This window comes from Trichosurus vulpecula, chromosome 8 (genome assembly GCF_011100635.1).
Source record: "Trichosurus vulpecula isolate mTriVul1 chromosome 8, mTriVul1.pri, whole genome shotgun sequence".
NCBI classification, from domain to species: Eukaryota; Metazoa; Chordata; class Mammalia; order Diprotodontia; family Phalangeridae; genus Trichosurus; species Trichosurus vulpecula.
In genome coordinates, this window is record NC_050580.1 from 186,565,384 (window position 1) to 186,581,260 (window position 15,877).

The 15,877-nt window shown below is 38.2% G+C and overlaps 1 protein-coding gene across 2 annotated transcripts in view; it reads left to right on the plus strand.

The window, feature by feature from the left end:
* FMN1 (formin 1) overlaps positions 1–15,877 on the plus strand; it is a 495,511-nt gene that overhangs the window by 199,640 nt on the left and 279,994 nt on the right. For both annotated transcript variants that reach the window (XM_036735850.1, XM_036735851.1), the window contains one exon: positions 13,711–13,772. In XM_036735850.1, the coding sequence (XP_036591745.1) occupies positions 13,711–13,772 (62 nt within the window). The remainder of the gene's footprint in view (positions 1–13,710; positions 13,773–15,877) is intronic.

The window sequence follows — 15,877 nt, forward strand, 5'->3', positions numbered from 1 at the left end:
CATGAATAGCTACCTGATTAAGTTCAATGACCAAATTGGGCTGGAGATCTCAAATTTTACCTTTATCTAGATATGTATCTATGAATCAGTTGAATTGGATTATGAAATAAAACAGAAGCAAAAACTTGCATTAATGAGGCCCTTTAATTTTCTGTCTTAAGCTCCTTAGAAACTGCAAGGAGACTGTGTGGTTGAGTGTTTGGGTTCTATTGCAGTTTCATCATCAAATGAGTATATACCTCTGGCTAGGCTTGTTTATCCCTTGCAAATTAAATTGTGGTACAGCAGAAAGGGTGCTGAGGGATTTGAACTCAGAGGGCCAGGAGTTAAATCTCACCTCTTCTACTACCTCAGTGTGGCCTTGGAAAAGTGGCTTAACTTTTCTGGGACTCATTTTCCTTTGTAAAATGGAAGGGATTGGACCAGATGTTAAGGCCCCTTCCAGTACTTAATCTGTGATCTGTTATCTCCAGTGTCCTTTAGCATGCTGAAGTGAGAAGGATTATGGTACAAGAGAAACACTGGGCTTGGATTTAGATCTAAGCCTTGCGCTGTCACAACCCCCCTGAGCATCACTTTCCTTGTCTGTAAATGGAATAATTTACACTCCAGTATCTTTGCCAAGAAAACCCTGTGGACAGTACTGGTGTGCTTTGGTCCATGGGATCATGAGGAGTCTGACATGACAACTCAACAGCAACAAATGGGAATAAAAGTACCTCCCTGTCTATCTTATGGGGGTTTTGTTAGGATCAGATAAAGCAATGAATATAAAGCACCTGTATAATCCTGTAGTGTTTCCATAAGCTGCTGAGCTGTGGAAGACGTGGTAGTGATGGTAGTTGTCATCCCTGATTTCCCTAGCACTTCAATTGCCTCAAGAAGTAGCATAACAGTGAGAGGCAGTGTTGTATGGTGGATAGAGAGCTGACTTTGAATAAGATTTGTGCTCTGGTGCTACCTCTTTCAAATACTGTTTGAATAACCCTGAGCAAGTTACCTAACCCCCAATTCCTGCTCTAGGGCAGTAAGATCAAATTAAAATAGAAACAGATCCCTGAAGCACCACACGTTGAATTAGAAACCCACAAACTAACATTATTTATATTGTATTTTTATTTACTTATTTTGTTAAACATTTCTTAGCTACATCTTCATCAAGTCAGGGCAGGAGAGGAGTACCTATCTCTATCAGTATGGGGAATTTCTTCACCTTGACTTGTCCACGTGTGGCTTATTAATTTGTCCATTGAGTTTCCTTTATGGAGTTTCCAAATCTGATTTTCCGCCCACTTATCTTCTTGGTAGTCCTCTTTCTTCAGACTGACAGATTATTCCTTTTTGTTTACTGCTGATTTCTCAAGGCATGCTTTGGTGGTTTCTTGCTTTGAGTTTCCCTGATTGCTGTTTTTTGGCCACATAAATATACGTACCATATAAATGGTATAACTTCTTTTGTTGATTAGTCTGTTTTCTTTTTTAGTTTTTGTCCCATAGCCAAAACAATAAGCATTTATTAAGTACCTACTATGTAGCAGGCACTAACCTAAGAGTCAGGGTTACTTACAAAGAAAAACAAAAACAGTTCCTTCCCTCAAGAAGCTCAAATTCTCAGGAGGAAGAACAACATGCAAGCAACTATGTATGAGCAAGATGTATACAGGATAAATTGGAGATAATCTTAGAGGGAAGGCACTAAGGTTAAGGATAGGCAAAGGCTTCTTGTAGAAGGTGGGATTCTAGTTAAGACTTGAAGGAAGTCAGGAGGTGGAGGGGAGAAGGGAGATGATTCCAGGCATGGAGAAAAACCAGTAAAAAATGCATAGCAACAAGAGATGGAGTGTCTTGTGTGAAGAACAGCAAGGAGGCCAAAATCATTGAATCATAAAGTGCTTGGGGAAGATTAAGGTGCAAGAAGATTGGATAGAGAGGAAAGGGATGTGTTAGGAAGGTCTTTAAAAGCCAGAGGATTTACATTTGATCCTGGAAGCAACAGGGAGCCACTGGAATTTATTGAATAAGGGAGTAACATGGTCAGACCTACACTTTCAGAAGACCGCTTTGATGTCTTTGTAGAGAATGGAATATAGGGAGGAGAGATGATAGAGGGAGGCCAACCAGAAAACTATAGAAATAGTCTAGGTGTGAAGTGATGAGGGCCTTTACAGGGTAGTGTCAGAAGATCGAGGGGGCTATATATGAAAGATATTTCAAAGGTAGAATCAATAGGACTTGGCAACATATCAGATATAAGTGGTGAGAGAGTGAGCAGTCAAACCTGGGTCACTGGGACTGATTAACTCTACAGGCACTCATTAAGTAGAGTGAGAGTAGAATTCTGCAGAGTCTGTTTGCCCACATTCATTAAGTAGAGTAAGAGTAGAATTCTGCAAAATCTGTTTGCCCACACCAGGAAAGCTGTTTAAAACTGGATCAGAGGGGACATGGTTCCTTCCTCAAGGTTCATACCTTAAGTGTAGTATTCTGTGGATATATCTATTGTGATTCCTGCCCTGCCATTCCAGGTTTCCCACTCCAAAGTCTGTCCTTCTTCCATTTTGTGCCTGGTCTAAACCCTGAATAATTTTCACCAGAGACTAATCAATTTGTCTGGCTTGGGCCTCTGGATTCCGTCTCTGGCCTGTATAAGTGGACCCCAAACCTTTCCTGTGTTCTTCAGTTTGGTCTGATATTTCAGGATGGGTAGTAACTGCACATCCTCTTTCTATATCAACTGACCATTAGAACAAGATCTCTAGGCATCACTCCTGAAAACCCATCTCCCTATTCTAGTTACCCATGGACTTGTCCATAACTTCCGATGATCTGGAACCAAGATAAATTAATTCCAAAGAATTAGTATATTTCCTGATTAGCAAAAACCCTGATTTTATTTGAAGTCCTAAACTTTGGTATCTACTACTTGAGGTAGGCATGACCCATGCATAAAGTAGGGAAATGAAAAATAATTTGAAAAGTATAAGATTTCAGGGAACTGCATGAGGAAATTCAAAAGGATGATTTAGCTGTGGGGAAAAAAAAGATGGTGCAGCAGACATTCACAAAATACTAATGAGAAAGAGAAGACAAATGACGGATGTAGCAGCTGCTGGCAAATGATGAAATGCAGGACAGTAATGGTCTGGGCCAATTTTTAGTGTCACACAGGTTGTTGTCATTATGTCTGACTCTGCTACTGTGAAAGGTAGCTGCTATGAAAAAGTCACACACCCTTGTTGGAAAGTCAGTTTTACATTCAGCAGCTCTCCCTCTCATGGCAAAATACTGTCGTCACTGAGTGATGCACCACATGAATCCATGAAAATTCAAGGCACCCCTCTCTCTCTCTCTCTGACACTCCATCATCATACTAGAAAGAAAGGGATTGGAATCTTGATATGCTCATTTTTAGAGTTTACTGACTCTCAACTAAATTATCCTGTAGTAAAGGATTGGGGCAGCCCATGAGCTGAAGCTGGACTTTCTTAAACATACATAGGATGTTACACTACTGAGAACAGTATAGTCCCTCTTCACTCTATCTCCCTCTCCCCAACCCTATTGTTAGTTGTTTCCGGGGATTTGAATGGGAATAGTGACAGGAAGTGAGGACAGAGGCGCAGCAGTGGGAGGAGAAGAAGGTGACTACATGGAAGGTAAAGGTCAGAGGAAGCCTGGGGAATGATGGAGGTGTTATCCTTGCTGGGTCTGGCTGTCATGTTCACTCACCGTGCTCCTTGATGGCCTAACAGAAGCCGAATGAGGTCAGCAGTCCCCCCAGTGACTAGACAGATGGAGGAGAGGGGGAGAGAAGCACCATCTTTCTCGTATTTTTATTCAGACCAGATCCTGAGACTAGTCCCTGTGCTGAGAGTCTGGTCTACAGGAGCTATAGAGTTTCTGAGTTTTCAACAGCTGGACTGAGCATCAAGTAGGCATTCTTGCATTTCTTTACCCACTCAAAAAGGATCAACAGTGGGGAACCAAATGAATAATAATAGCTACCATTTATGTAAAGTCTGCAGACCACTTTACAAATATTATTTTATTTTCACAGACACCCTGGGAGATAAGTTCTATTATTATCCCTTTTTACAGATGAGGAACTGAGGCAGAGATTAAATGTCTTGCCTAGAATCACAAATCTGAGGCTAGATTTGATCCTATAACTTCCTGACTACAAGTCCAGTGCCTTATCCACTGTGCCAACTAGCTGTCTCTACATATTAAACAAGCAAACAAAAACCCTGATACTATTCATTTCCTCAAACTTCTGAGTTTGGATTGATCTATTTTGAGAGACTTCTGGCATGTAGGAAAAGGACAGGCTTACAGTCACTCAGTAGATTTTTTTATTATTATTATTACATGTCATGTCCTTGTTATATACTGTGTTTTTGCATATCAATTCTTGACAAAGAGAAAATGCTATGTATGGTATCTGAGCATGTTGGTCTGTTTCTTTGGAGAACTAGTTCCATTTTTCCAAGGATATATGACTAGGGATTCATGAAATATTTCCTGCTCCAAAGGCAGCAAGATTTTAATGCTGATTAGGAGCCCAGAGCTGATTTTGTTTCGGTAAATACACAAATCTACCCTTACCTTGACAATTAATGAACATTGTCCTTTGGAGAAAAGTGCAACAAAAGATTTAGGTGGTCACGAGCTCTTTGGAAACCACAGAGAGCTTGGTGTTTTTCCAATACTTTTGCAGGCCATACTCAAACTTCCATAGTGAGTGTGGCATTTGACTTTCTGTAAATACAGATAGACTAGAGTTAATGTTCTCTCTTCCTCTAGATTATCTTCTATTTGCTTATCTACTTACATGACGTATCCTCCCAGTAGAAAGTAACCCACCTTTACTTAAGTCAAAGAATGTTTTTGTCTTTGCATATCTGCCACACAGTTCCTTGTACATTTTTTTCCCTTTTTCCTTTTTTAAAGATCTATAGTTTTATTGGTATCCTAAACTTATAGTGTGGAAATTCCATACACTAGTGCATATTGGATATTCATCTTTAACTTATAGCCTTTGAGCAATGTCTCGGGGCACAGAGATTATGTCAGAGACAGAACTTGAACTCAGGTCTCCAGGTCCCCAAGGAAAGCCCTCTATCCACTGTGCCATACTTCCTTTCATGTGTTCAGTCATTATTAATTGTGTCTGATTCTTCATTGCCCCATTTGGGCTTTTCTTGGCAAAGATACTGGAGAAGTTTGCCATTTCCTTCTCCAGCTCATTTTACAAATGAGGAAACTGAGGCAAACACAGTTAAGTTACTTTCCCAGGGTCACATGGTTAGTAAGTATCTGAGGCCAGATTTAAACTAGGGTCTTCCTGACTCCAGGTCCAGCATTCTATCCACTGAGTCACCTAGCTGCCCCACTTCCTTTCATAGAAGGCATTTAATAAATGTTTTCTGTATACATTGAATTAAGCTAAAAGTTTTAGGGAAGCAGTGTGGCATAGTAAAAGGAGCACTGGGTTTGGAGTCAAAAGACCCAAGTTCAAATTCTTACACTCATCTATTCCCTGTGCGGCCTTGTATAAGTCACTTAACTTTTCGGAACCTCAGTTTCCTCATCTCTAAAATGAAGGAAGAGGTTAAGAATAAGAATGGGCTAGTTTCTTTTTCAAGGCTATTTCCAGTTCTTAGTCTATATTTCTCTGCATTATGAGGAGAACTTTAGTGGAGGAAAACATCTAGCTGTAAAAAATTAAGCTCAGAAATTGTTCTAAAAAGTTTAACTTCTTTCTCCAAGAACTTATAAGATATGAATTTCATGTCTCTCCACCTTCACACATTTTTATTATAATGACTCTGAGACTTCTGTACAGCTTGTAGAGAGAAAAGAGATAGGTGATAATAGGATTCCTTGTGAAACTGTCTGCAGAAGGAACCTTTATCCATCCATCCAGGGACCATCACTAAACTGCATCAATACCTACTTATAGCGCTTGCCCCTACACTACAGTAGCAGTTTCTATTCATTGTCTTATACCCTTCATAATAAAAAAATTACTAGATCATTAACTCCCATCTCTAGAATTTGCTTTTGGGAATTTTTAAAACTAAACAATATCTAAGTTTTTTTTTTTATCTAAGAGAAGAAAATTCCACAGCTTTTCTCAGTAACAAGTTCCTGTGTCTTGCTACTTAACAATATTAATGACATATCAATTTCTAGATATTTGGTATGTTTTCTTTTAGATGCTTGCCCAATCATTAATAATGTAAAACAAATCTTTGCTTCGTTCATGTTCTTAAAATCCCTTTCACTACTTAGGAGAAATGTGATCATCAGCAAAGACAATTCCCGTATGTCTTTAAGTAAAATAATCTTTTAGTAGTTCTGTACATCATGATGAGCTGGAGGACACTGTCCATGTTATGACAGCTGGCAAAAAAAGATGCTGACTTGTTGCTGGGAATTTGCTTAAAAGGAAGTATTGTGCAATGAAAGACCAGTGAATAATAATAATACTTTAAAAATACACTGCAGCTTGTTTTTATTGAGCAAAAGGTAGCTTGACAGTTTCAACCCAATGGGCAGGTTCTAAAACCTTTCAGTTGTTCAGATAAAGAATTGTTTGCTTACAGGGAAGTCTTCACACTTATTCTCATGAAGGTAAATTTAAGAATCAATAAGCAGCCCTTTTCCCTTTTCTGTACTTGAACAGAATATGCTCACTGCCCTCCTACCAAGTTCTATCATCCTTTCCACCAGAATAGATGATACTTGTTTCTTCAATCCACTGACTTTCATAAAGCCAATAGCACAACTGAGTAAAAATGACACACTCTGGGTAAAGCCCTCCGTTATACAATTAAATTCTCAGTTCTGAAGGCCTGACCCCTTCTTCTCACTATCAGCTACAGTAACTGAGTCCCAGAGTTTTTTTTTCCTTCAGGCTGGTTTTGTCATTGCTAAGTTGTTTAGTTGTGTCTGACTCTTTGTGACCCCATTTTTATGGGGTTTTCTTAGCAAAGATACTGTAATGGTTTGCCCTTTTCCTCTCCAGGGTCCTCTTTTTACACATTTAGAGAAACTGAGGCAAAAAGAGGTTAAGTGACTTGCCCAGGCTCACACAACCAGTGAGTGTCTGAGGCTGGGTTTGAACTCAGGTCCTCCTGACTCCAGGTCCAGCACCCTGCCCATCATGCCGCTGCACTTTCAGAAGTGGTCATTTATAAAGACACAATTCCTATTGATAATCAATCTCATTTGGAAACTATTGACCTTTTGAAAGTGATATTACTTTCTACACTGTGAACTATATTTAGTCACCTGAACCCTTATAAGCCTTTTCTCTGTATTTGAGAAACTCATAAATAAGCAGTACTCTTTAGAAAGGGCCTTGACCAGAAGGCATTATTATAAAGTTCTAGAATTTTTGATCACCTTGTCCATCCTCTCAATGTAGAGATGACAAGAGGGAAGAAGTGATTTGCCAAGGTCACACAACTAGTTCATGGCAGAGCCAAGATTAGAATTCAAGACTGCAGTGAATGTTCTACTAAATCTGCCTCTTCTTATATGCTGTATAGCAATTTGATTTAGGCCTTCTAATCAAGAGTGTGTTTGTGTGCTTTGCTTGTAAAACTAGGACTCTGGGAAAATATATTTACTTAGAGGTGAGGTAAAACATGAAACATATTTTTGTTGGGTGTCAGCCCCAATGAAAAAATAACCTTTAACTACCATTTTTAATGATCCGATTACAAATATATTTGTAATATACCCTTCAAGGGATACAGAGAAGAAATAGCAGAACCTTCATACTTTTCATTAAGAATACTGCAATATTTATTTCAGGATAAAAACTGTAGCACAGGTCCCAGGAGCATACCAGGCAAAGTGTAACTCGGGATTTGAATCTCCGAAATGATCCAGATTGACATTCAACATTTCTGTGGAGTCTGGCTTTTTTGAGTCAGTTTATATACATTAGTGCACCAAAATATGCAATCCCAGTACCTCTGTTATTAGCTTCATTTGACATATTGGAAAGCTGAAGCAGTCAGTACTGATTCAAGTACCCTGCAGAAGGCCACGGGTGATCTCCAAGAGGATGCGGAGACTGTATAAGTTATACTGTGACTCCTATCCCCAGCTTTTGTGCAAATGAATCAAGTTAAAATGCACATCAAAGGGGAACCTTAAGTAAAAAAGGGTCAGGATGATGATGAGGTAGGAAAGAAGGGCAATCTGATCACTTTGCTTTGGTGGTTTTAAAAGGAAGAATTATAAACTGATTGCACGTATAAGAGCTTGTAGTTCATTTTAAGTACCAGCTAACAAAACTAAGTCCCTTTCTCCTACCTCCCTGCCTCCTTGAGGGTGCCAAGATTCCTCCTGGAATCTGGAAGGATGAGGAGTGATGGTGAGGTGATAGTGAGAGGATATATATAGGAATTAGGGGCCAAAATAATTGCCCTCCAAAAATCAGAGGCCTGATTTACCTTACCCAGAGTTTCACTCTTGGTGGTGTACCCTGAAAATTTTAGGTGCTTAAACATTCAGTAGGATATAGTGGATAAAATGCTGGACTTAAAGTCAGGAAGACCTGTGTTCAAACATCTCCTATGACATTTTTTTCTTACCCTGGGTAAGTCACATAATCTCTATATACTTTAATTTATTTGGTTGAGGTCTGTGTTGGTAAATTTCTGCTGACAAATATCTCTCTGTATCCTTAAGTCACCTCTGACTGCCAAGTCTTTTTTTTTTTTTCTTCCCTCTTTCTCTCTTAGTTTAACTATGAGAAAGGTTATGGTCTTGCCTTCAGGTGCAGTTGCAGACATAGTCCATTTTAGGTAATAACCTTAAAGTCATCAAGACCACTCCAGGCTGTACATCTAATTAAAACATGGCCTTTTGATAATGATCCCTTAACAGAAAGGATAGTGCATATCAAGTTACTGATCTTGCCCTCAGGTCTGTCATTTCAGGCTATATCCAGACAGGAATGGAGCAGTACGAGAGTGCATTCATTGCCTGTCTCCAAAGAGTAAACAGAGCTAAAAGCCTCTAATATCTCTCCAGACAGCATGGCATAGTGCATGATGAGTATGTGTTTAAGGGGAAATAGTCATAGAATAAAATTTTTTGAAGGGCTACTATGTAAATATGACCCAGAACACTGGGCTTATAGCCAGAAATATTAGTTCAAATCTTCCCTTAGACACTTACTAGCTATGTGACTCTGAATTAGTCAATATCTTTGATTTTCAATTTCCTCATATGTAAAATAAGCATATTAGACTTCATGGCTTCTAAGGTCCCGCCAGCTCTAACCCTATGACTTGGGTTACACGACCTATATTGTCTGGGAGGATGGAAGGGGTGATATGTATCTCTCTTTTATTATTGTTCCCACCCCAGAAACTCTGAAGAAATTTTCTGAATCAGCTTAGGTATATGGCTTGTGTCTAGGCTAACCCAAAAGAAAGGATACCCAATTCTTGCATATGTGCTCAGTGTACAATATAGAAATTGGTCATGCATTAGTCTTTATTTCATGAACCACAGAAAATACATGATATAAAGATTCAGTAGGTCCTAAGAAAATATAAAAACACGAAGGACTCAAATAAGGACCAAGGACCTGGGAATCCACCATTAAGAGTGAATTAAGTGCCTATTATGTAGTAGACACCATGCTAGGTTCCAGAAAGACAAAGACAGAAGGTCAAAAAACTTTGGGAGGATGCCCAACAGGTACTCACATTCACTTTGGACCTGTATTGTCTCTGTATCGCTCAAGCTGTATTGCTCTCTAAGTAGGTTACTGAGGTGGTGCAGCATCTACATGTCCTCTCCTCTCTTTCCTCTAGAGAGAATGATACATGCAGGATACCTTTTTCTTCCTTCCTAGATGGTTAGGAACCAAACTCTCAAATTCAGCAGCACTTGATCTTGAAGTTTTCCAGAAGGCAATTCCCAAAGCTGATTTTGTCTAGGAAATCACCTTTCTCTAGGAAAGTCAAAATCTCTATCTCCTCCCTACCCCAAGAAAGGACATTGAGGTTTAGGAACAAAATTATTAAACATCCTTCTCAGATGTGTCCAAATGTATTTGTGATTGCTATGTACTTCTAATGTCATCATTATTAGGCCTGCTGAGGTAAGAGAGAACCCTTTTCCACTTCCCCTTTCCCTTGCTTTACCCTGGAAGAAAGTGGAGAGGGAGCCCTAGGGAATGGAGAATGGCAACATCTGCCTGCTATTTGTGGACCACTCTGCCCACTGACTTTCTCAGGAAGGCTCTAAGGCTACAGGTTCCATGGAATGTGCCCAGAAGGCAAGACCTTATAATCTCATATTTCGTTGAGGGAGTCATCCAACTGATGAGGCTTCCTCTGATAAATGTCCATAATAATAATAATAATAATAATAATAATAATAATGTATATAGTGATTTGGGTTTGAAAAACACTTTACAGATATGTTTAGTTATACAGATTTTACACCAACTCAATTTGGACTGATTCGTACATCGTTATTGTTTTATTTAAAGTACACACATTCACATAAGAGGCTATAATAGCTATCTCTAGAAGTCCTTAGTGATAATGTCTCATGTGTTAACTAGCAGCTCGGGAGAGAGCCCAGAATTACCTAAACCATTTTTATATTAGTGCAATGAGTTTATCAGACTAACTGCTTCTCATCCTGGAGGGCTCTGAGCCTGGTCCTGAGGAGATGAAGGGACAGAAAGGAGCAGAGGTAAGAGCTCTGTCAAGAAGGCACAGTGCCTACCATGTGTCATGCACTGTGCTTAATGGTATGCATGACCTTAGCAAAGTTAGGGGGATGGTATTGCCGAATAGGAACCAAGGAGAAGAATCCCTAAAACGTTGCCTAGTAGAGTCTTTGTTACATGAAGAATAGAGGAGTAGGGGAGGGGAAGCTTTAGATTTATAGGCCTGAGTTTTATTCACTTTTGTGCTAATAGTGTTTTATTCTCAGCTAATATTTTTAAAAGATGACTTGACAGATATGAATTCTTTCATTTGCCCTTTTACAAAAAAGTTTTATTACTTTATTTCAGAATATATACTCCTCCCTGCCCCAAACCCAAAACCTTCCCTTATATCAAAAATTAAAACAAAAAACTGTTCAGCAAAACCAGCCAATACACTGACAGCATTTGACAGCATACCACATCCCATGGTTCCATTCCTCTTCAATGAAAGAAAGGAGATATATTTTAGCACCTTTTCTGTAGGGGGCCAAGATTGGTCAGTATAATTTTACATTTTTATTGTTCTTTACATTAATGTATTCTATGTATTACTGTAGTCATTGTGTATATATTTTCCCCTAGTTATGCTTACTTCGTACCGCGTCACTTCACATAAGTCTTCTCATGCATCTGTGGATTCCTCCTTATTTCTTATGGTGCAGTAATATTCCATCATATCTGTTCCACAGTTTGCTGAGTACTTTCCAATCCATAGGCCTCTACTTAGTTTCTAGTTCTTTGCTATCACAAAAAGTTCTGTCGTGAGTATTTGGTAGATGGGTCCTTTATGTCTTAGACCTCTTTGAACTATATACATAGCAGTGGGTTCTCTGAGTCAAAAGTTATGTACACCTTGTTATTGGGGTTTTTTTTTGTTTTGACTTAAGTCCAAATTGTTTTCTAGAATGGCTGGATTCATTCACAGCTCCACCAGCAGTAAATTAGTGTGCTTATCTTCCTGTAACCCAGCTAGCATTGACTATTTCCATCTTTTTGTCTCCTTGGCCAATATTCTACATATGCGAGGTAAAACATTAGAATTGTTTTAATTTTTATCTCTCTTATTGTAAGATATTTGGAATAGTCTTTCTTATGATTGTTAATAGTTTATAATACTTTTGAGAACTGTTTGTTCCTATCCTTGACCACTAAATGGTTCTTGGTTTTTCTTATATATCTATGCAAATTCCCTATATATCTTCAATATCAGACCTTTATCGGAAATATTGACTTCAGAAAAATTTCCCCAAAAGGTGAATTCCCTTAATTACATTAATTTTGTACATGTAAATTGAAATTATTTATTTAATTTTTTGTGATCTCTTCTATTTTCCTTGATTCATTAACGAAACCATAGTTATGAAAGTTGGGCAGCTAAATGGCCCAGTGGATGGAGCACTGGGCTTTAAATCAGAAAGGCTAATCTTTGTGAGTTCAAATCTGGCCTCAAACTCTTACTAGCTGTATGACCCTGGGCAAGTCACTTAACCTCAATTTCCTCATCTGTAAAATGAGTTGGAGAAGGAAATGGCAAACTACTCCAGTATCTTTTCCGAGAAAACCCCAAGTAGGAACATGAAGAGTCAGACATGACTGAAACGACCAAGAAACAACAAATTGTGAAAGATCTTTCCATCTGTCTTCTTTCATTTGTAGAATCTATTCATTTACTTTGGCCAAAAGAACTCATATCACACTCTGATACCCCCAACTCCAACCCATGTAGTAAAACAAATGCTGCACTTAAAATCAGAAAGCTAACTCTAAACTTAATAGTAATGTGATCTTAGATTTGAACCAAAGTCCTCTAACTTCAAATCCAGTATTCTTACCATCCATACAGTTGCTGTGAAGATTAACAAGACAATATATGTGAATGTACTTAGTAATTATACAAAACCATAAACAAATGTAAGGTGGGAAGATACTGATCATGACATACATTGTTAGACCAGGACCTTAATTCCATGCTTCTCATTTCTGATACCCTATTGGTTAAATAAGCCAATTTTAACTGACTTTCGGGTCAAATTCCAAGCCATTTCCCTTTCTCACTCATCATGCTTTATCTCTCTGTATAGCATTAGCTTGAGGGTTACGTGTGTCATTCTGTGTCATGACTTGAGAGTTAATACAACGGAGGTCTCACCCCTTTCCACTCTAGTTCTCATTGTACTATGATTTCATGGTGTTCAGCCTCATTGTAGGACGTGAGTTTTAATTAGTAGATCAATAAGCATATATTTAGTACCTACTGTGTAAGTTTATCTTGACTTCATTTCAGATCTATGGTGTTCCCAAATCTGTATGTACTTGAGATTGAAATACTATTAAACTTGAACTAAAATTTGAAATTAAAAAGAAATTTTTTCTTAGTCCCTTTCTCCATTCTTGTCTTCTCGAGTCTATAATCAAATTGATCAATTGCCTTTACTTTCATCTCTGTCTGTATAGATTAAAACCTTGTCTAAGAGCATGCTTAGATTTTTCTATCAAGAGAAGGTTTCTGAAAACAAAATTTAAATTCTCTGTTCCTACATATTAAAAAAAAATTCCCTTGTTTCCTTTTTTTTTTTTTTTGAGCATGTTCATATTTGTTCTCTGTGGAGCTTTAGCTGACTGTGATCTCCTCCCTCATGTCAAATATTCAACCCAATATTTATATGAAGCACTCACCTCCATATTTTTTAACCCTACCCTTCCTGTCTGATCACTGTGTTTGGCCATAGTCTGAAGTTCTGATAAATGGTGTACTTATATATCCTGTTTCACATGTGTTATTTTATGACTTCATATAAGCCCCCTTTATTAAATTTCTGCCTTTTTGGAATTCAAACCAAGACAGTCTCCCCAGTTGGCCTCTAGGAGGGCATCTATCCTTGGATGAATGCTCACTTGAATTTGGTGAATGATTTCTTGCTCCTTTTGTAATGGCTTCTTTTGTAATTTTACAGAGTACCAAGCTGCAATTTTACACTTGAAGAGGGAACACAAAGAAGAAATTGAAAACCTTCAGGTACACTTCTTTAGTCCTACTGGTTATAGGAAACTGATCTGTTTCTCTCAAATATTGAAGTAAATCTCACCCTTAGATGAAATGTTTGAATAGACAGCTTTTTCTGGCAATACAGGCTATGGAAATACCCAGGTACACATTTAATCCTCATTTTTCAGGAAAACCCCTCAAAAGGGTGGGAAGAGAAATGTGAAAGTCAGTGAAAGATATTTAAATGGAAACTGTAACTGAGGATGCACGTGCCATTGAAGTTTCACCATATAAGAATTATTTTCAGCTGGTTTCTAGTCTGTTTCATGGTTAAATTTTCAAGAGAGGTCCCTTATGTCCAATGATGTACAAAGATCATCTTTATAGATAGATAGAGCAAAGGACTGGAAAAGTAGAGATTACATTTAGGAAATGGAAAGTAGATCTTATTGGCTACAGTTTGAGATGCATGAAAATAAAAAGAATTAAGGCTGGAAAGATTAAATGATTTCCTTGCCTTTCTGATCTTCCTTCTCTTCTGTCTTTCCATGCAATCTAATATATTTGAAAGATTACTGGACTGGCAGTAGATCTGACTTCTAGTCATTGCTCTCTCACTAACCAATCATATGACCTTGGACAGTCAACTTACCTCTGTTTCTTCATTTATAAAATGAAGTACTTGCTTTTAATTAAAGGTCATTTTAGCTCGAATATTATGAATCTATTATCCACAAAAGAGAGTCTGCATCTTTTGGTATACTGCTAGTCTCTGTCTCACACAGATAAATGGCCCTCTGGGGCAGGATCCAAGAAGAAGTGGCTTGACTATTGACCATCTGCCAGTGTGACTAAGGTCCTATTAGCGTTTTAACCTCAATTTGTCTAAAATGGAACACATTTTTCCTCAAATATACCCTTTCTCCAGACTTCCTTATTTCCCTTCAGGGTACCATAATTCTTCTAGTAGCCCAATTCTACTACTTTAAAGTCATCGGTGACTCTTTCCACTTCATCACCACATGTACCTCAAAGCTAATCACTTGCCCAGTTTTATTGATGTGACTCTTACCTACACAATTTTGCATATTAGTCCTCTCCTCTGCTCGCGTGGCCACCATCTTAGTTTAGGCAAACTCCATTAGAGCCTTCTAATTGCTCCCTGCTTTAGTCTCTCTCCCTTGCCAATCTATCCTCCACATAGCTATCAAAATAATCTTCATAAGGAAGAAGTCTGACTATGTCACTCTTTTATTGAAAAAAATCTTCACCAGCTCCCCGTTGTTATTGTATAAAATATTAGGATATTAGGGTAAAATGCTAATATTAGGACAAAATGCAAACTGTTCAAACTGTTAAGGCCCTCCAATGTGATTTTTGCCTGCCTTTGCTATTCTCTTTCATATTGCTCCTCTCCTTGCATTTTCTATTACAACCAAATTGTACTCTTAGGTATTGTCTGAGCCTTCTATTTTCTGCTCCATTAATTTTAATAGACTTTGTCCCTCCTGCCTCAAATATACTCCTTCTTTATCTCCACCTTTCAGGATCCATAACTTACTTCAAGATTTAGTTCAGGTAACATTTCCTTCATGCTGCCTTTCCTAACCATCCCTAACCTTTCCCCTCCTACTGTTAGTGAAAAGCAATTGGATTAGGTCAAATTCTGGATCTGTTACTTAGCTGTATGACCTTGGGCAATTCACTTCACTGTTTAAATGCCTACAATATGTCAAGCATTGAGCTAGATACTGGTGGAATAAGACAAAAGGAAAATCATCCTTTCTTTTAAGGAACTTACTTGGAATGATAGAAGAGAAGTGAAAAATATATACGAAGATATATAAAGTTATTTTGGGGATGGGAACAACTGGGAAGAATTTAGAAAGATTATTTAAAGAAGGTGACACTTAAATTTATCCTTGAAGGGCAGCTGTGGACTCCAAATCAACCCTTTTAAACCTCGGTTTCCTTATTTGTAAATTTGGGGGTTTAGACTAAGTGACCTTCAAGCTCCTTTGTAGCTTGCAATTAATGGTGCTGTGATCTCTTGATTTACCTTGTACTTATCTGTATACATGTTTATTCTACCAGAAGAATATAAACCCTCTGAGGGCAGGAAATGTTTCATTTTT